The 21,584-nt window shown below is 43.0% G+C and overlaps 1 protein-coding gene across 1 annotated transcript in view; it reads right to left on the reverse strand.

The window, feature by feature from the left end:
• Nucleotides 1–17,126, reverse strand: part of zc3h15 (zinc finger CCCH-type containing 15) — a 36,362-nt gene extending 19,236 nt beyond the window's left edge. Inside the window, exons 1-4 of the mRNA XM_043693449.1 lie at nt 16,926–17,126; nt 9,468–9,569; nt 7,549–7,654; nt 1,573–1,725 (exon numbers count right to left, since the gene is read on the reverse strand). Coding sequence (XP_043549384.1) covers nt 1,573–1,725; nt 7,549–7,654; nt 9,468–9,569; nt 16,926–16,997 — 433 coding nt within the window. The 5' untranslated portion in view covers nt 16,998–17,126. The remainder of the gene's footprint in view (nt 1–1,572; nt 1,726–7,548; nt 7,655–9,467; nt 9,570–16,925) is intronic.
• Nucleotides 17,127–21,584: the final 4,458 nt, after the last annotated feature.

Consider the following 21,584-nt stretch of genomic DNA (forward strand, 5'->3'; position numbering starts at 1 on the left):
AGAGGGTGCAGAGAAGGTTTACCAGGATGTTGCCTGGAATGGAGAGGAAGTCGTACGAGGATAGGTTGAGAGTTCTCGGCCTTTTCTCGTTGGGACGGCGAAGGATGAGGGGTGACTTGATAGAGGTTTATAAGATGATCAGAGGAATAGATAGAGTAGACAGTCAGAAACTTTTTCCCGGGTACAACAGAGTGTTACAAGGGGACATAAATTTAAGGTGAAGGGTGGAAGGTATAGGGGAGATGTCAGGGGTGGGTTCTTTACCCAGAGAGTGGTGAGGGCATGGAATGCGCTGCCCGTGGGAGTGGTAGAGTCGGAATCATTGGCGACCTTTAAGCGGCATTTGGATAGGTACATGGATGGGTACTTAATCTAGGTTAGAAGTTCGGCACAACATCGTGGGCCGAAGGGCCTGTTCTGTGCTGTATTGTTCTATGTTCTATGTTCTATATTTCAATGCAATACAAATAAAACACTCCCAAAATAAAAGATGAAGTTCCTTCTTGCAAAATTAATTTTTGACAGAAGAACTTGCTCTGGTTATCTGGTAATGCACAATACATCAGACTTAATGAGACAGTTTGGATAAAAGTGACATTTCACTGTGCATTGCCAAAATACAAATACCATCATGCCGAGATAGTTAATCATGGTCAATAAACACAAGTTCAGAGTCTTATTCTTAACTTAAAAAAAAACTGTTGATGATTTATTGCAATAAATGCAAAATAGATTTTGTAGACAATGCAGGTACAATTCACTCAGTTCAAAGTTGCTTCGTTTAAATTACCTATTAATTCAATTCTAGAGCAAAAAGTCATGAATAAGTGAATAAAGTTGCACTACTATGGGGAGTTTGAATCTTTTTGAACAAATAACTCTAAAATTAAAGTACATTGTACTTTCAGTACACTTAATATTAACACATTCTCTTCAAAGAAGGGTAATGTGGGAATTTCTTCAGATATTAATTAATCCATGCCAAGCAGAAAGATTGGATAAAACTCTTACTAGGCATATCCACAGCCAAAGAAATTAAACACATTGTCTGAAACAAAGCAAGTAAAGCAAAGCAGAACCAAAGTTAAATACCATACAACATTAAAAATGGATCCAGAGGTACATCATGAGGTAAACTGCAATCCTCATCTTCAGCTCAAGGGGATTTTTACAAAGCATCTAATTTCTAAAATCAAGTCTCTCAATGGAACTTTCAATCACATTCACATCATGCAGTAACTGGTGTGGGAAGGTATTATTGATTTAAGCTATGAAAAAAGTGCTCTTCACTTGGTTTCATTATCTATTGCATAATCTGCTAGAATGCTCAAGTAATTCACATTAAGAATAGTACTTAATGATGAAATCATAAAGGCTGAATGAGTAGAGGCAAGTTAATCATTATGTTTGCCCCATAAAAACATTCTTGGAATATGCTCAGTTAGAAGCACTGAAAACGTTTCACAAATAGTTTACTTTTTAAACAAAAAAAGAGGGAACTGAGAGAAGATCAAATCAAAAGGTACTCTTTTTAAAAAAAACTTCTATTAAATCTCTGCTTTGTCAACATACCTTTTACAAGCTCTTCGTCCCGTGCATCTACATACATACTGCGCTTCTCACTCTTCCTTTCCAAAGATAGGTCATGTGAAAACTTGCATTTGTCACCCTTAGTACATTGACCTTGCTTGAAAAAAGCACACACCACAGATTTGGGATCTGCTCCTAGAAGGGAAAGCAAACAAGTTATAACATACAGTCGTAACTCTACCTTTACTTGACTTTTTAATGCTTTTATCCATTATACTAATTAGTTGGAATTACACAGTAATGTCACTGGGGATCTGAGACTAAGCAAAAAGAAATTGTTGAAAATTCAAGCAGCTCATTTACAGCTGAGAATTTCATGCACTTTACACCAAAGTAAATACATCAGAAAGTTAAAGATAATAAAATTGGTTACAAATTGAAAGGGGAACTGTGTGATAAGGACTATGAAGGAGCACAACAAGTTGGAATGAGACCCTATGTTCAAATTGTTGCTTGTTGTTGAATGAAGAAACTGTACAAAGAGTCAGAAACTTCTGCTGTAAAAGTTACAGGGGAAGGGATGCCCTTCTTGCTTTGTGGTTTCAATAATAAACCAAAATGAAGCACATAAGAAGTGCCACTGTAAATCAACCCAAGGACTGCTCCATTACTATCAATCGCAGGAAAGAGACTACACAAAAAAGGTTTCCATAGCTGTAATAAAATTAAAATATATTATATGGATGTATTCTGACCAAACTATCCCATTAAGAATAGGAATAATTTCAACTCAAAGCAAATGTATTTTACTCAATATTCCAACATGGAAATCAGTGCTATTTCAGAATTTATCCTCTACAATTGAAATCTTCAATTACTTGGCCTAAGTAACAGAAGTTAAGTTTAGACAGTCAGAAATAAAATCTTATTCTTCCTCCTCCGGAGATCTTGTTTTTGACTATGTTTTTCTTCTCAAAAGTTTCTCTTTTTAACTTTCATCAAAAAGGTTCACATTTGGCAATGATTTCTATAGTTCCTCATTAAGGTCACTATAACACTTTCCTCCACTAGAACATGATAGACCTCAATCACTGTTATGTGCTATCTCTGTCCAAACATTTGCAAACAGATTTTTAGAATCAGTAATAGAAACATGCACAGGAAAACACAGTCCAATGCAAATAAATGGAGTTGCAAATGTAGTCAGTTGTAAAACTCCAGCACTACAGCAGTTGCTAAGAAGGATATTTAACAGATTGTTTCTGTTAAAGTTATTTCTGTGATAAAATTGTCCAGAATTCTCAGCATTATGACACACAGTTTATATGCATTTCTTAGGGCTAAGGCTGGCGTTTGATTGGGGAGGGGGAAGGGCAGCAGGGGATTCTGGATGTTAGTACATCCTTTATATTAATGCAGTTAATGTCATCAGCTGATTTCTGAAACATCTCTCTCCCTACCAAAGTCTGTGCAGGTCTATGAAGAATTGAAGAATCAGACTGATATGGTGCACTATTCTTGCTGGCCCAATGTCCTGCGATGCTGTATTGAAGTTGCTGCTGAAATAGGAGAAAAAAAAAACAATGTAGGAAACAGACAGTGAAAGATAGTGTAATAATTGGGAAAGATACAGGGCACGTCAGAGAAAGTGAGCTCAAGGGAAAACACTGCCAGAGACTAACAGGTAAAAAAGTGGCGGCTTGGAGTCAGCAGATGACAGAATGAGAACAAATCAATAAAGGAATCATGTGAATCAATGGATATTAGGGAACTGATAGCTTGTTTGGAAAGTCTGGAGGGTGAGTGCATAGTTGAAGTTCTGGGCTGAGCAGCAGGTTGGAATGAAAGGTAAGTGTCAGGGAGCAAAGTAATAAAAAACAGAAGTGACTTAATTAGAGAGTATTGGTTGCTAAGAGTTTCAGTTTTAAGATACAGTAGTATTTAGTTTATTACTTACTTCAATTGGCCAAATAAAGAGAGATGTGGCAGGGTACCCCAGACCACAATACACATTCTACTGAGTAAGAATTCCAGGATGCTTAGTGTCCTGGAGAACCATATATACAGGGAGGGGCATCAGCTAGAGCACCAAGGTTTCTTCAGCGTGTACAAATGGAGTCAATGCAGACAACCTGCAAGATTGAGTGTATCATGGATAGTATGATTTTGAATGTGCCTGGCAGCCAAAGGGGACCAGTCAAATTGTGCACAAGTTCCCTCAGTCCATCTTGCTCCACAACCTGCATTCAGTTCTGGAAGTTCAGCCAGAGACAAATAAACAGCACCGCATGACTCAAAAGATTTTGACAAGGTGCCACATAATTGACTTGCTAGCAAAGATAAAACTTTTTTTGGGGGGGGAGTGGCCGCATAAGTGCAAAGTTGACAAGACATAGATCATGAACAATTGTTTTCCAGGCTGAAGAAACAAGGTGATTAACTGGGAGATAACAGGAATTCTTTGCTTGATAAACATTAATGATCTAGACTTTGACATGCAGGTCACAACTTAAAAAGTTTTGTTCCATCTGCAAAATAAATAGTGAATTGTGAGCAGGATAACAGTTGACTTCAGTGGACAAATACTGACTGATGGGATGAGTGGACACAGGGAAATAAAAGTTAATACGGGGTGAGAGTAGGTACATTTTGTTAGGAAGAATGAGGAGACTATATTAAATCAAGGGTACAGAACTAAAAGGTCTGTATATAAACTGGTTTGCAAATTGTTTAAAAAGGCATTACAAGACCTCATTTCTTACAAAGTGGCGCGTCAAAAGCAAAAGCAGTGAGTTCACAATGATCATTTATCAAACTGTGATTTCAACTCAACTGGAAGGTTGAGTCCAATTTGGGGTAATGTATTTTAGGAAGGATCTAATGGCAACATAAAGGGTGCAGTCAAGATTTATAAGATCCAATCCCTGGATGAAGGACTTCAATTCCATGGTTGGACTGGAGAAGCTGAGTCTATTCTCTTTGAGAATGTTGAAAAAAAAGTGATAGAAATTTCCTTTCAACCTTCTCTTAAGTAGATGGATCACAATTATTCCAATCTAGCCAGATAAACAAAGTCCATCTATGAAATCAACCTCCTTATTCTTATCTGCACTTACTGTAATGCTTTCATATCCTTCCGAAAATGCACCGATGCGCCTTCTGAAAATAAGGCACTTCTGGACAAAGCGGATAGATAAACTGATCGTATTGGCAAAAATGATGTCGAACAGAGGACATTAATTTAAGCTGCTTGCAAAGAATCAATGCAGACATGAAATCAAATTCTTTCCACAGTAAGCAGTTAGGTCCTGGAAAGCCATGGCCAAGAACCTGCTGGAGGAAGATATGCTTAAGGCCTTCCAGGAGTTTTGGTGGAGTATCCAAACAGGAAAAAATTCAGCGCAACAGAACAGCAGCATGAGGTAGAAGGGAAGGTATAGGATGAGTGTTGGAACATTATAGCATAGAAATAGGTTCTTCAGCCCATTGTATTTGAACAAGTCATCAAGCACAATACAATTGCTGAAGTTACCATAAAAGTCCTGCCTTCTCAACCTTGCCACTTACCTGAGGCATGGTGACCCTCAGGTTAATCTCATCATTAGTTATTTCTGTCTAATGAGAGCACAGCCCTATGGTCCTATGGATAATAGCAACATAGTTTTACTCTAGCCCCATTCCCAACACTTAGTCCATAATCTTGTAATAGTATATAGTGTTTCATGTGTACACCTAAACACTTCTTACATGTTGTAACGGTTCTGCCTCCACCATCCTGTCATGCAGTGCATTCCATATACCGACCACCCTCTGGATGAAAAAAAAATTCCTCAAATGCCCCTTAGTCCTACTGCCCCTTCCCTTAAATCAATGCCTCCTGATAGATAAGCTTGATATCAATAAACTTTCCCCTATGTGTCTCAATTTTGTAGATCTTAATCATGTCCTCCTTTAGCCTTCTCTGCTCTAAGGAAAACAAGCCTAGCCTATGTAATCTCTCTTTATAACTGAAATGCTTCAGCTCAGGCTATATCAAGATGAACCTTCTCTGCACTCTCTCCAGAGGGATCATGTATTTCCTATAGTGTGGCAACCAGAACTGCATACTGAACTCCAGCTGTGGCCTAACCAATGTCATTTACAGCTCCACCATATCTGTCTAGATCTTGTATTCTAGATCTTGACTAATAAAGGTAAGCATTTCAAAAGCATTCTTAAACATCCTATCCATCTGTCTTGTTACCTTCAAGGATTTGTGTGTATGAACACTAACGTCCTACTGATCGTCAGTACTACACAGGCCCTAACATTCATTAATCATTCCCTTGCCTTGTTTGTCCTCCCAAAAAGATGTCATTTTACACTTTTCAGAATTAAACTTAATCTACAATTGTTCTGTCCATCTCACCAGTCTGACTGCCAGAGATGTACAGCACGGAAATATCATCCTGCAGTTTAAAGCCTTCTTCCTATTTACCATACCCCCATATTTCATGTCAGCTGCAAACTCACCAATAAGACCTCCTTTGCCTGTGCCCAAATCACTTATGTAGACTGCAAACAGCAGGGGAACCAGCAATAAACCTAATGGCATGCCAAAAGACACAGGCTTCCACATAAAAACAAAAACAAACCTTCAACAAATACTCTGACGAGCTGAGTTGATCGTGCAAACAGTAACAGAAAGGACAGCATGCACAATTTCTTTGTGTTTTGAACATTTTCTGTGCTTACGATTCTAAACTAAAAGCCAGACGAGAAAAGTGGGGTAAGGGTGGGGAAGAAGCCTAAGTAGCTTTGAAATAACAGTAAAGACATGCTTAGAATGGAAAACAGGCAATGTCAGTTCAGGGTAATCCTGTGCATAGTGTGCTATTAAAAGAAAGTAGTAAATTTAAAAAATGCACTGTTTTGAGATAATGTTGAGAATTGCAGATCAAAGCATAACCAATCTTGTGTATATGCAATAACGTGATTATACAACAGCTGCACTAAAACAACTGGATCAATGAGTCCGACTAGCAGGTAAACTTACTCTGACAAATGTTCATCAAGCTGCATAGTTCTGACCACAAGCAGAATCAGTACAGCCATAACCATTTTCTGTGTCTAAAGTAGTGGCATTAACATGAGTGAAGCACTGTTATACATTAGGTGATACAATGAAGTGCAAAATATTTTAAGGCAATTGAGATATTTTAAAATTGACAGAGTGCTTTTTGTTATTACTACTGGTAATTCCATGATGGCTATCCTTTAGACAACCTCTAATTCCAGGCAACACTAAGTAGTGGAGAAAGCCACATGACCTCCTACAAAATCTATTTGGAGACAAGTCCTTTTGAGCTCGCTGTCATCAGGACCGGAGGTCCAGATCATGACAACGGTGCACACGTGACACCTGGACTCAAAAGGAAGAGAGCTGTTTGCAGACTGTCATGAGAAGCCGGACTGAAGGCTTTGGGGAAGACAACCCACAATCGTCACCTGTGCTAGGTAAAACGACTGGTTTTGGGCTAACCACTAAATGGAGGCCACGGAGGTTAAAGCCGATACTTGAGAAAATAAGGATTCTGATAAGTTCATGGAATCACCTGGGAACCTTCCAATGAGAAGTCCAATTGTTTATGTTCAAATGGGGGGGGGGCAAAGGGACTTCACAGGAAAGGAGATCCTGTTAAAACTGGGAGAAGCATTAGACTTTAACCACAAGGTTACAATTCTATAGAGGCTAGTGTAATATATACATGTGGTCTGGATTTTCGGTTGTGTTAAGTTAACAGGGAATACCTTTTCTGCAGTTTAGTGTACGAGACCAAGCAAGGCTTAGTAGGCAATCCTGTTGATTTTACTATGATTGATACAGTAGAAGTTTTCAAATGTGGACTCATGAGGTTCTATAAGTGACTGAGGAGCTCTCACCACTTTTTAAAAGATCAGTACCTACAGGAATTGTAAAATTATTCATTCTATTTTGATTTAGTTGTGGATGTCAAAGCTGACAAACAGTAAAAATACCTTTGCTGATCTTCTGAGCAACTACTACAGGTTTAAAAAGTTCATTCAACTCTTGGAGTTCTTTCTTTTTATCATCTTTTTTCGACTTCTTTTCTTCAAAGGGTACCTAAGAAAGAAGAAAGCAAACAAGCTCAACATTTAGCAAGCTTTGAAATGATTTGTAGCTCAGGTTGAGGTCCTGGATTTGAGTTTGCTCGCTGAGCTGAAAGGTTCGGGTTCAGATGTTTTGTCACCATACTAGGTAACATCATCAGAGAGCCTCCAATGAAGCGCTGGTGTTATGTCTCACTTTCTATTTGTGTGTTTAGATTTCTTTGGGTGTCTGGTGATGTCATTTCTGGTTCTTTTTGAGAGTATGGTAGATGGAGTCCAAGTCGATGTGTTTGCTGATAGAATTCCAGTTGAAATGCCATGCTTCTAGGAATTCTCGTGAGTGCCTCCGTCTGGCTTGTCCTAGGATGGGTGTGTTGTCCCACCAATAGCTAATGAACTTAAAAGACCCTTTTAGATGTAGGTTTGCTTGCTGAGCTGAAAGGTTCATTTCCAGACATCAGTGATGTTAATAGATAGAAAGCAGGAATTTTCAGCATTACTTCACATGAGGCCCACTGAAGATGTTACCCAGTAAAGGTAACGAAACATCTGGAAATGAACCTTTCAGCACAGCGAGCAAACCTACATCAACCAGAGCTACAAATCTTCTCAAAACTCGTTAAAAGACCCTATAAGCAAAACGAACATCATTTACAAAATACCTTGCAAGGGCTGTAACAAACACTCCACTGGACAAACAGGCAGGAAACTAGCCACCATGATACATGAGCATTAACTAGCCACAAAAAGACATGACCCATTATCACTAGTATCCTTCCATACAGATGAGGAAGGACACCACTTTGACTTGGACAACATATCCATCCTAGGACAAGCCAGACAGACGCACCCACAAGAATTCCTAGAAGCATGGCATTCCAACTGGAACTCTATCAACCAACACATTGATTTGGACCCAATCTACCATCTTGACAAAATGAACAGGAAATGACATCACCAAACACCCAGAGAAACCTAAACACAAATAGAAATTGGGACATAACACCAGCGTTTCACCAGAGGCTCAATGATTATGTTACCTAGTATGGTGATAAAACATCTGAAACCAAACCCTCCAGCTCAGCAAGCAAACTTACATCCACAAGCTCAACATTTAAATGCAGCACTCACCAACTATGCTTGGGAGAACTGTAATTTACATCAGTTCTCCCCTGCTCCATCTTTTGACAGAAGTTTTATGTTCTAATGGTATATCAATAATATAGAATACAATTCACTTCTGCAACTCATAGGACCAGCTTAATAAAACCTTGACAAATAGAAACCTCTAATTTTTTTTAAGCTAGCTGAAAACAAATACTTTGATAATCTCAAACCATTTAAAAGTTTTTTTTCGGGTTTTCTAGGATTGCAGCTCAACAGAAAAGCTTTCTTCATCACAATCTTTTAATCTCTCAAATTTGATCAGACTTATCTGATCTTTAGATTAGATTAGATTACTTACAGTGTGGAAACAGGCCCTTCGGCCCAACAAGTCCATACCGCCCCGCCGAAGCGCAACCCACCCATACCCCTACATTTACCCCTTACCTAACACTACGGGCAATTTAGCACGGCCAATTCACCTGACCTGCACATCTTTAGACTGTGGGAGGAAACCGGAGCAACCGGAGGAAACCCACGCAGACACGGGGAGAACGTGCAAACTCCACACAGTCTGTCGCCTGAGGCGGGAATTGAACCCAGGTGTCTGGCGCTGTGAGGCAGCAGTGCTAACCACTGTGCCACCGTGTTGCTTTCATACAGTGAGTCATGTAACTAAATGTTCCACAAATTACAGACTCTCAACAGTTAACTTACTGTACCTGTTTTCCACCCGTCTGTCCATGCTTGACTTGATTTGTGACAGTTTTGATAAATTTCTGCTGTTTTGCTCCTTTCTTGTTCTTCAGACCAAAGGTCTTATCCTAGATCAGCAAGAAGGCAACATCTTAAGTTTAATTAGTTGAATAAAATTCAGAAATAGAACTGGCCTCCTTTTCAGCCTTGACAGATGTGATACCATGCTAAGCCCTTCCCATTCATGGTCTGCTCAGCAGGGTGACCAAGTGCTGCTTTCACATTTTCTAGATCTCTAGCAAACAAAGTTGACAAGGCAGGGTGATGCAGCTTCCTTACATTAGTTAAAATATAGCTTCAGATGTTTTTCCAGAAAAAAAACTCATCTCAGCTGGTTAACTAGTTAGTTGCATTTTTGGGTTCAGTTTAAACAAGGAATTTTATGCAGAGACACTTGTGTCCCATTACCTCTAAGTAATAATCTTTAAATGGACTGCATACAATTAAGAGACTGATAGAGACACTTAAAGGTTCAAACATCTTTCTTTCAAATAATGAGAAAGGATAATTTGTTAACTTGATTTGTTTTTAAACATGGTACACAACAAAAATGTACATGCATATTATATCATTGAATATTTTTCCATCCCACTGTATCAAAACTGCTGCATGTCCTTGGGAGTATAAAATAATCACATGCTCCAATTTATACCCATCTAAATTTGCTGATTTGCCTTTGTTGGAATTTTGAGTGCGCTAAATTATGTGCTTCACTGACAGATAGGTCTTAAATCTCACGAAGCATTTTTGGAACAAAAACAGATAAACATACACAAATTAATATAGTAAATGTAACCTCATCCAAACCAATACCATCTTCTGGTAATTTAGTTGTGCTTAAGATGGGAATGTATTGATTCTGATCTTATTCCAGCTGGGATATTAAAATGCTAGTTGCAATGTAGTTATAAGTCTCTGCAAATAATTTCAACGAAGGTGGTGCTCAGGAAAGATGCTTTAACTGCCCACTTCATAATGGAAAGCAAGGCTTTTACAACTGCATTTTCCCTAGCTGATAATGCTGGAAAGATTTGTCCAGGAGTAATGTATAACAGCTTCAATACCGAAATGTTTGGCAGAATTTTTTGTTAAAGGCAGGAGCACAACTGACATGATGTTTATTGTCAGACAGCTCCTGGGAGAAAGAAAGAGCAAAATATAGAACTGTGTCCTTGTTGAGATGGGATTCAACATTGCTGACAGGATGTTCAGAAGAATTTTAAGATTGGATGATGACATGATGCTCAAATGCTGGTAAGTTGCATAACGTTCATATACTTCTTTGTTATTCATGGCAGTGCACAAGAAAGCATCCTTGCAGCATTTTACATGAGTGATCCTTTAAATACTCTCAAAATCAGATGAGATTCAGGAAAAATAGCAAGTTCTTTAAGGCTTTAGAGGACAACAAGCTGCTGAAATAGTGTTTCTGAATGCGTATTTTCTCTTTATGTCCGCAAGCATGGCTTACTTATGGAAGGATGTTTTGCTAACAAGCACAAACCACTTTTAAAAGTCTGCCTGCAATTAATAAACTTAAATTTAACATGTCAGCAATATACTTCCAACTGGTCCCAAATGAAGACTGAATGCAACTATCACCATGATAAAAATATCACAGCTCAGACTGCAGATGAATTTACTTACCTAGGTTCCACCTCTTGCAAGTCTTTTAAGGAATCAAAGCCAAGCCAGCTTTATACTTGTGAAATTTATGTATACCACAAAAAAAAAGCATTTTCATATAAGCAACCCAAGATAACAAGTAGCTCTTGAAAGGCTGACTTTAAAATACATTCTTTTCTGGGGATGTATGCATTGTTGACATGCCCTAATTGTGTTTGAATGAAATTGCTTGCTAGGTTATTTTAGGAGACAAGGTAAAAACAATGACTGCAGATGCTGGAAACCAGATTCTGGATTAATGGTGCTGAAAGAGCACAGCAATTCAGGCAGCATCGAGGAGACAGCTCAGAGTGAGTCTCAAGTCACGTGTAGGACAGACAAGGACTGAACTTGTTTCCTTAAAAGACATTAGCAAACCAGATGGGTTTTTACAATTGATTATACTGAATTACACTATACTACATTTCAATTCCAGATTTAAATTTCTCCAGCTGCCTTGATGACGTTTGAACTTGTGGCTTCAGAGATTTAGCCCAGGCTCTAGATTACCGTTACAGCAACATTACTGTTACAACATCACTTCACTGCAAAGTATCAGTACTCAGGTAGCAAAAGCAAGGATACATTGGCGGTGTGGATGGATAAATTGCAACTATCTTTGACAGGGCATCAATATCCGATGAGAGTTCATGGCACACAGCAAGAAAGGTACAAGCATTGCTTGGATACAGTCCTTTGAGAAAGAAGTCCCCAAATTGGAAAACCTTCCAAAGATAAAGCATACTAAGAAATCATGTTGGCAGTTGCCTTCAGCTATGTGACCCATCACTTTACCAGACCTCAATGTAAATGCCATCACTTTACCAGACCTCAATGTAAATGCCTAAGGAGGTCTTGCCTGAAAAATCAAAAATCAGAAGACAATTCGGAAAGTAATTAATTAGTACCCAGCAGATGTGATGGAAAATCTCAACTGTTACAGAGCAGAAAGAAGCCATTCAGCCCATCACATTTGGCTCTCCAAATCCTGACTTAGTGTCATTCGCCTGTCCTCTCCGCATTATTTCGATTTAATAACTGAATGCCGTGAACCTGCCTCCATCATACTTGTAGTAATGCATTCCAGACGTGAAGTGCTCACTATGTGAAAACATTTTTTCTCTGGCACTTAGTTCTTTCACAAATCAATTTTAATTGGTGTCATCTTGATCTTGAGCTTTTGAAAGAGTGGGAACAGTGTCTTCCCATCTGCTCGGTCTGGACCTCATGATTTTGAATACTTCAATCTTAGCCTTCTCCTCTCCAAGCAAATAGTTTGGAAAAATGGGACTATCTTCAGAACTGAGATTTCTCATCCCTGGAATGATTCTCAAAAACCTCTTCTGCACTCTCACCAAATGTATCATTTCTAAAGTGTTACACTAGAATACACAATTCTCCAGTCGAGGCCTTACTGATGTGAAACACACGTTCAGTATAACCTCCCTGTTCTTCTAATCTATGTCATTATTAATAAAGCCGAAGATACTGTCTGCTTTAACTGCACTCGCCACCCCTAATGAGTTATGCACGTCTCTCTGCTCCAGTACACTTTTTAAGAGTACCGTTTGTTTTATATTATCTGTCCATGTTCTTTCTGCCAAACATGTTACCTCACCTCTGCCTATGAAACTCTAAGCTACCTATCCACCCACTCCACCAACCTGTCAACGTCCTTTTGAAGATCTAAACTGTCTCCTCCGTTTACAGTTCTTCCATGTTTTGTACTGACTACAAGCTTTGAAATTGTTCCCTGAACATTAAAATAGATTGAGTATAAATCAGAAAAATCAAGAGTCCCAATATCAACACACTGGGGAACTCCACTACAAAGCTTCCTCAGTCCTGAAAAATATCAATTAACTGTTACTCAGCTAATTTTGCATTCATTTTGCTACTGTCCCTTTTATTCCAATAACTAACTTTTCTCAAGCCCACTGTATGGCTTTGCATTATATCCATGTAAACCACATCAACCGATTCCTCTCATCCATGCAAAGTAGTCCAGAAAATTAAACATGATTTTCCCTTAAAAACGTCTATGCTAAATCTCCTAATATTTTAAAGAAATCATTAATTCATAGCCAAGGGCCCGAGCTGTCTTCTTGAACCACTGCAGTAGGTATCCATTATATTGTCAAGGAAGTAGTTCGAGGATTTTGACTTAGGGACACTGAACAAATGATTTTCAAGTTGGATAGTGAGTAGCTTGCAGATGATGGTGTTTCTGTGTATTTGCTGGCCTTGTCTTTCTGGATGGGGGTTTGGAAACTCCTCCCTTAAGAATCTTTGAATTTCTGCAGTGCAACTTGTAGGTGGCACACATGCTATTACTGAGTGTCGGTGGTAGAGGGAGTGGACGTGGTGGCAATCAAGTAGGTTGCTTTGTCATGGATGGTATCAAGCTTTCGAGAGCTGCTGGATGGATGGTGCACTCAGACAAAAGTGAGGATTGCAGATGCTAGAGATTAGAGTCAAGCATGTGGGGCTGGAAAAGCTAGCAGGTCAGGCAGCATCCGAGGATAAGGAAAATCTACATTTCGGGCAAAAGCACTTCATCAGGAATCTTGATGCACTCATCCAGGCACATGGGAAACATTTCATCACACTTGACTTTTAGATGGAGGACAGGCTACATGGAGTCAGACAGAAAGTTATTCACGGTAGGATTCCTAGCCTTTGACCTGCTCTTGATGCCACCAATTTTTGTTTAATGGAACCCCTAGAATGTTGACAGTGGGTGATTTAGTGTTCGTAACATGATTATAAGCCAAGGGACAATAGTTAGATTAGCAGCTGGATAAAACCACCACACCATCACTTCCACCCACATTTACCCATGTGACTTTAGTCTATCTAGAATTATTATTCCCAGAGGTTTTCCCATTACCAAAGCTCAACTGACTAGTCGAAGTTTTGCAATTTCTGTTGTTCAAGGGCATATCATTTGCAATCCTCCAGATGTCTGGCACCATGCCCAAGTCCAGGGAAGACTATGGCTAGTGCTTCTGCTATTTGCACCTTCACTGCCTTCAATATCATTGAATGCATCTTATCTGGCGCTGGCACCTTGTCAACTCCAGCATCTTACCCAATACCAGTAAAGGAATCAAGGATTATGGGGAAAAGGCAGGAAAGTAGAATTAGGGATTATCAGATCAGCTATGATCCTGTTGAATAGCATAGACAACCCAATGGGTTGAACGGCTTACTTCTGCTTCAACGTCTTATCCACACCGAATCTCCAAACAGCATCCCACCCAGACTCTCACCCCCACACCAATCTTGCATTTCCCATGGTTAATTCACCGAGCCTACACATTTGTGGACACTATGGGCAATTTAACATAGCCAATCCACTTAACTGCGCATCTTTGGACTGTGGGAGGAAACCCACACAGACATGGGGAGAATGCGCAAACTCCACATAGACAATTGCCTGAGGGTGGAAATGAACCCGGGTCCCTGGCACCGTGAGACAGCTGTGTTAAGCACTGAGTCACCGTGATTTTTACGTCTGCATATTCTGAGCTGATGTCCTTAGGTTTAAGTATTTTTCCTCCAATGCCATTTCAGTCACTAATGCATTTCACCTTTGCTAAGCTATCAGTTTTTTTGTAAATTATTCGCCAACTTTAATCGAAATCGTCACTCTCAACAGCCTTCGCTTTTCCCTTCCATTCTAAAGAGTCACAACAGACTCTAACCATTAACTGTTTCTATCTCCACAGCTGTTGCTAGACATGAGCTACTCCTGTATTTTTTTTTTAGTTTTTCTGTCATTGCTTTTGAATTCACACATCCTAAATCTCCCAAAATTACCATCTGACAAGTTATTACATAAGAAGCATCTCCCTAATAATCATAGATGGATAATGGTACCAAATTGAAACATTATTTAGTGGATGTTAGAATTTCTAACAACTGCCGTGGTTCAATTCATAGTGATCACACTGGAGTTAGAAAGTTGTGAGTTAAAGTCCCACTCCAGAGGTTTGAGCTCAGAAATCTAGTGCAGTACTGAGGGGGTGCTGCACTGTCAGAAGTACGGTCTTTCAGACAGGATGTTAAACCGAGGTTCCAAGTGTTCTTTCAGAAGTATGTAAAAGATCTAATGGCATTATTTTGAAGAGGAGCAAGGGAGTTATCCGAAGTGTCCAGTCCAATTATTATCTCTCAATCGATATTACTACAGATTACATAATTATAACATTGTTATCTGAGGGAGTTTGATACACAAATTTGATGCAATCCTTCCTATATTACTGACTAATTGAAATTACTTAATTGGCTGTAAAACATTTGCAATAGCCGAAGATTATTAAAGCTACTAAGTATTTATTTAGATTTTTGTTCTTTAGACAGGGAGCAAACAATTATGGAGCGCAGAATCCATGATTTTACTGAATGGTGAAACAGGCTCAAAAGATTAAATAGCATCCACTTGGTCCTATGTTTATACACCTTAAGTTGCCTGCAATTACAGAATTAATAAAAGAAGCAGGCCATTCAGCACATCTGGTCCAGGATGGTATTTGTACTCCAGTCAAACATGCTCCTATCTGTTTTCATCTAAAACCATAACTATCCCTTCTCTATAACATAGTTCTCTAGCTTCTTTTAGATACACCAATACCATGTCCTTCACCCACTCCATGGTAGTTGGTTTCACATCTTAACGCCCTACTGGATTTCTTGATGACTCTTATATTGCTGACATCTCATTATGCTCTTCCTCATGAGGGGTGACATTTTCTCTATATCCACTATCCAAATTTTATGTCCTGGTCACCCAGTCTTCATTTTCACTAGAAAAGAGATATTGTCAAACATTTCTTGATTTAGTCCACATATAAGGAGTTATTTCAGAACACACCTTATGTTATAATGCAATACTAAAGTAGCCACAATTTTTAATGCAAGAATGTTAATATCACTTCAGTCTACAGACAAATTATATACAAAACAGGGCTTGCATTTCAAGCCAATGAAGAAGTCAGTAACTTGAAATATCAGCTATCCAATTTTCCCACATATACTGCCAAGTCTGAACATTTCCAATATTTTGTATTCCATCATGTGCTCAGTTCTCCTAATATTTTGCTTTTGAAATAAAAGACAATGCTGACATTTTGCAAATTATCCCAAGTGTTCTGATTAATATGCCCTTAAAACCACATGGACTGCAGAGAAAACATTGTTCCCCCTCCCATTATAAACAGGCACTGTGAAAAGCAAGAAGAAATAGGAAATGAAAGCAGAAAATGTTGGAAATGTGCAGTGGGTCAGGCAGCATCTTGCCATGGGGGGCGCGGGGCGGGCGGAGGGATAGGGAGGGGAAGAGGGAAAAACTGTAAAACATGAGTTAACATTTACAGTCATTGGGCTTTTATCAGAATTGTTAACCGAAAGGTAGGTTCTTGCCAAACAGAAGACGCTGACCGTAGGCTGTGGTGGGGTGGGCACAGCATTTCCACCTCCCTCACATGCCTCCTCCCCATGCCCACAGAGCCACCTCTCTCTCTCTCTCTCACACACACTCAGGGCCTAACACACACGAGTTAACAGGGTCATTAAACTGAGCACAGAGCAGGGCAGTGGAGAAGACAAACAGGTGTGTGTGTAATCGGGCCCTTCTCCTCCCAGCCCTGGCTCTGTCTCCGCTGCGGCCGAAGGGTGACCGCACGTTCTGTTGGCCTGGCCTGGCCGAAACTGTCGGCGCTGCGAATGGCGCAACGCCCGCGCCTCCCACGACTCACCTCGATGACCTTCTCTTTTTTCTTCTGCTCAGCCTTTTTGCTGGGTTGACTCGAGGATTTCTTGGGCGGCATCGCAGCCTGGGTGTCAGTGTCCGCTCCTCCTGCTTGCCACAGCCGGCCTCAGGCGTAGGCCCGGTCCCACACCGCCGCCGCACTGGATTGTGGGTGATTGCAGCTCAGCGCGCCGCGCACGCGCCGACGCCCCGGGCAACCACAATGGGAGAGGGCGGGGCCACCGGCATATCGTCCCGCGCCGGCCGATGACGTTCCCTTACCTGGAGGAATCCCACACCCGGGGCAATCCCACAACTGAGGGTATCCCACACCTGGGGGTTTGCCACACCTGGTGAGAGTCCCGCACCTGGTGAGAGTCCCACACCTAGGGGTATCCCGCACCGGGGCAATCCCACACCTGGTGAGAGTCCCGCACCTGGTGAGAGTCCCACACCTAGGGGTATCCCGCACCGGGGCAATCCCACACCTGGTGAGAGTCCTGCAACTGAGAGTATCCCACACCTTGGGGTATCCCGCACCTTGGGGTATGCCACACCTGGTGAGAGTCCCGCACCTGGTGAGAGTCCCACACCTAGGGGTATCCCGCACCGGGGGGAATCCTGCACCTGGTGAGAGTTCCACACCTAGGGGTATCCCGCACCTGCTGAGAGTCCCGCAACTGGGGGTATCCCGCACCCGGGGGAATCCCTCACCTGGGGAGAGTCCCGCACCTGGTGAGAGTTGTACCTAAGGGTATCCCACATCTGGTATGAGTCCCACGCTTAGGGGTATCCCACACCTGGTGAGAGTCCTGTAACTGGGGGTATCCTGCACCTGGTGTGAGTTCCACACCTGAGGGAGTCCCATACCTGGGTTACCCCGCATCTGGGAGAATCCCTCAACTGGTGAGAATCCCACACCTGGGGGCATCCTGCACCTGGTGGGAGTCCTGCACATTGTGGAATCCCACACCTGGTGACAGCCCGAGAGCTGGGGGAATCCTGCACCTGGTGAGACTCCTGCACCTGGGGGAATCTCACATCTGATGAGACCCCGGCACCTGGTGAGAACCTGGTGATGTTCCCGTACTCCATCAGAGTCCGGCACCTGGGGCAGTCCCACACCTGGTGAAAGTCCCGCACCTGGAGGAATCCAGCATCTGGTGATACCCCTGCCCTGGTGAGAGTCCTGCATCTGAAGCTATCCCACACTTGATGAGAGTCCGGCACCTGGGGCAATCCCGCACCTGGTGAGAGTCCTGCATCTGGGGAAAAACCCGCACCTGGGTGACTCCCACACCTGGTGAGAGTCCCGCCCCTGGGAGTATCCCCACTTGGGGGAATCCAGCACATGATGAGAATCCCACACCTGGAGCTATCCCGCACTTAATAAGAGTCCCACACCTGGGGTATCCCGCACATGGTGACATTCCCACACCTGGTGAGAAACCCACACTTGGTGACATGCCCACACCTGGTGATATTCCCTCACCTGGTGAAAGTCCCACACCTGGCGGTATCCAGCACCTGGTGAGTATACTGCACCTGGTGAGTGTCCCATAGCTGGTGGAGTCCCACAACTGGCAAGACTCCTGCATCCGAGGGAATGCTGCATCTGGTGAGAGCCCTGGGCAAATTCTGTACCTGGTGAGAGTCCCGCACCTGGTGAGAGTCCCGCACCTGGTGATATCCTGCACCTGGTGAGAGTCCCGCACCTGGGGATATCCTGCACCTGGTGAGAGTCCCGCACCTGGGGATATCCTGCACCTGGTGAGAGTCCCGCACCTGATGAGAGTCCCGCACCCGGTGAGAGTCCCGCACCTGGGGATATCCTGCACCTGGTGAGAGTCCCGCACCTGATGAGAGTCCCGCACCCGGTGAGAGTCCCGCACCTGGGGATATCCTGCACCTGGTGAGAGTCCCGCACCTGGGTATATCCTGCACATGGTGAGAGTCCCGCACCTGGGGATATCCTGCACCTGGTGAGAGTCCCGCACCTGGGGATATCCTGCACCTGGTGAGAGTCCCGCACCCGGTGAAAGTCCCGCACCTAGGAATATTCTGCACCTGGTGAGAGTCCCGGTAATGGGGATATCCTGCACCTGGTGAGAGTCCCGCACCTGATGAGAGTCCCGCACCCGGTGAGAGTCCCGCACCTGGGGATATCCTGCACCTGGTGAGAATCCCGCACCTGGGTATATCCCACACCTGGTGAGAGTCCCGCACCTGATGAGAGTCCCGCACCTGGTGAGAGACCTGTTACTGGGGATATCCTGCACCTGGTGAGTGTCCCGCATCTGGGGATATCCTGCACCTGGTGAGAGTCCCACACGTGGGGATATCCTGCACCTGGTGAGATTCCCACACCTGGGGATATCCTGCACCTGGTGAGAGTCCCACACCTGGGTATATCCTGCACCTGGTGAGAGTTCCACACCTGGGGATATCCTGCACCTGGTGAGAGTCTTGTACCTGGTGAGAGTCCCGCACCTGGTGAGAGACCTGTTACTGGGGATATCCTGCACCTGGTGAGTGTCCCGCATCTGGGGATATCCTGCACCTGGTGAGAGTCCCACACCTGGGGATATCCTGCACCTGGTGAGAGTCCCACACCTGGGGATATCCTGCACCTGGTGAGATTCCCACACCTGGGAATATCCTGCACCTGGTGAGATTCCCACACCTGGGTATATCCTGCACCTGGTGAGAGTCCCACACCTGGGTATATCCTGCACCTGGTGAGAGTCCCACACCTGGGAATATCCTGCACCTGGTGAGATTCCCACACCTGGGTATATCCTGCACCTGGTGAGAGTCCCACACCTGGGGATATCCTGCACCTGGTGAGAGTCCCACACCTGCGTATATCCTGCACCTGGTGAGAGTCCTGTACCTGGTGAGAGTCCCGCACCTGGGTGAATCCTGTAGCTGGTGAAATCCCACTCCTGGTGAGAGTCGTGCACCTGGGAGAATTCCGCACAGTGAGAGTTCCATTCCTGGGGATATCCTGCACCTGAGGATATAATGCACCTGGTGAGAGTCCCACACCTGGGTATATCCTGCACCTGGTGAGATCCCACACCTGGGTATATCCTGCACCTGGTGAGAGTCCCGCACCTGGGGATATAATGCACCTGGTGAGAGTCCCGCACCTGGGGGAATGTCACATTTGGTGAGAGTCCTGCACCTGGTGTGAATCATGCACCTCATGAGAGTTCCATACCTGGTTAATGTCCCACACCTGGGGGAATCCACACTTGGTGAGAATGCTGTATCTGGGGATACCCCACACATGGTGAAAGTCAGCACCTGGGGGAATCCTCCACCATGGAAAATCCAGCACCTGGGGGAATCTTGCACCTGGTGACTCCCACTCCACCAAGGACATGCAGGTCCTGGGCCTCCCCCATTGCCAAACCCATCCCACCCGACGCCTGGAGGAAGAATGCTTCATATTCACCATGGGACCCTGCAGCCACACAGGATCAATGTGGATTTCACCAGTTTCCTCATTTCCGTTCCCCCTTCCCTGTATATACCATCCAGCTTAATTACCATTCAGCTTTGAAACTGCTCGGTGCAGTTGTGAATCCTGTCCAGCATAAAGACTACTCAGCATAAATAATACCCAGTATAAATAATGCTAAATATAAATCCTGTCAGCAAACGTCCAACCAGATGTAACACCACTTGGTGTAAATGTGATCATGTTTAAATACAGCGCAACATAAAGATGTTCAATATAGATACCACTTAGCATAAATATTGTTAGGTGTAAATACTGTCTGGCATAAGCGTTTCAGTTAATAAAATCATCACGGCAGGAAAAAAATATTACCCACTGTAAACTCCACTCAGTGTAAATATAACCCAGTGCAAATACAGCCTGATGAAAATGCTGCTTGGTGTAAGTATAGCCCACTGTAAATCCCGTCTGGTGTAAGACCCATTGAAGTAAATCTCACTCACTGTAAATCAGTTTAAAACTGATGGAGTAAATCCCGCCCAGTGGAGTAAATCCTACCCAGTGTATATCCGATCCAGTATAAAATCCATTGAAATAAATCGTACCCAGTGTATATCTGGCCCAATGCAAAATCCAGTGGAGTAATCATATCTAGTGCCAAACCCACCCTGTGTAAAACCTTTCAAGGAGAAAGTGAGGACTGCGGATGCTGGAGATTAGAGCTGAAAATGTGTTGCTGGAAAAGTGCAGCAGGTCAGGCAGCATCCAGGGAACAGGAGAATCGACGTTTCGGGCATAAGCCCTTCTTCAGGAAATGGGCTTATGCCCGAAACGTCGATTCTCCTGTTCCCTGGATGCTGCCTGACCTGCTGCACTTTTCCAGCAACATATTTTCAGCTAAAACCTTTCAAGGTCAATCCTATCCAATGTAAATGCCACACAGTGTAAATGCTGCCCAATATAAAACCTGCTGTGGTTCTGTCCGCCGAGCTGGAAGTTTTTGTTGCAAATGTTTCGTCCCCTGTCTAGGTGACATCCTCAGTGCTTGGGAGCCTCCTGTGAAGCGCTTCTGTGGTGTTTCCTCCGGCATTTATAGTGGCCTGTCCTTGCTGCTTCCGGTTGTCAGTTTCAGCTATCCGCTGCAGTGGCCGGTATATCCTAGTAGCCACACACGCAGACGGCCAGCAACATGCATGCGGC

This window comes from Chiloscyllium plagiosum, chromosome 7 (assembly GCF_004010195.1).
Source record: "Chiloscyllium plagiosum isolate BGI_BamShark_2017 chromosome 7, ASM401019v2, whole genome shotgun sequence".
NCBI lineage: Eukaryota > Metazoa > Chordata > Chondrichthyes > Orectolobiformes > Hemiscylliidae > Chiloscyllium > Chiloscyllium plagiosum.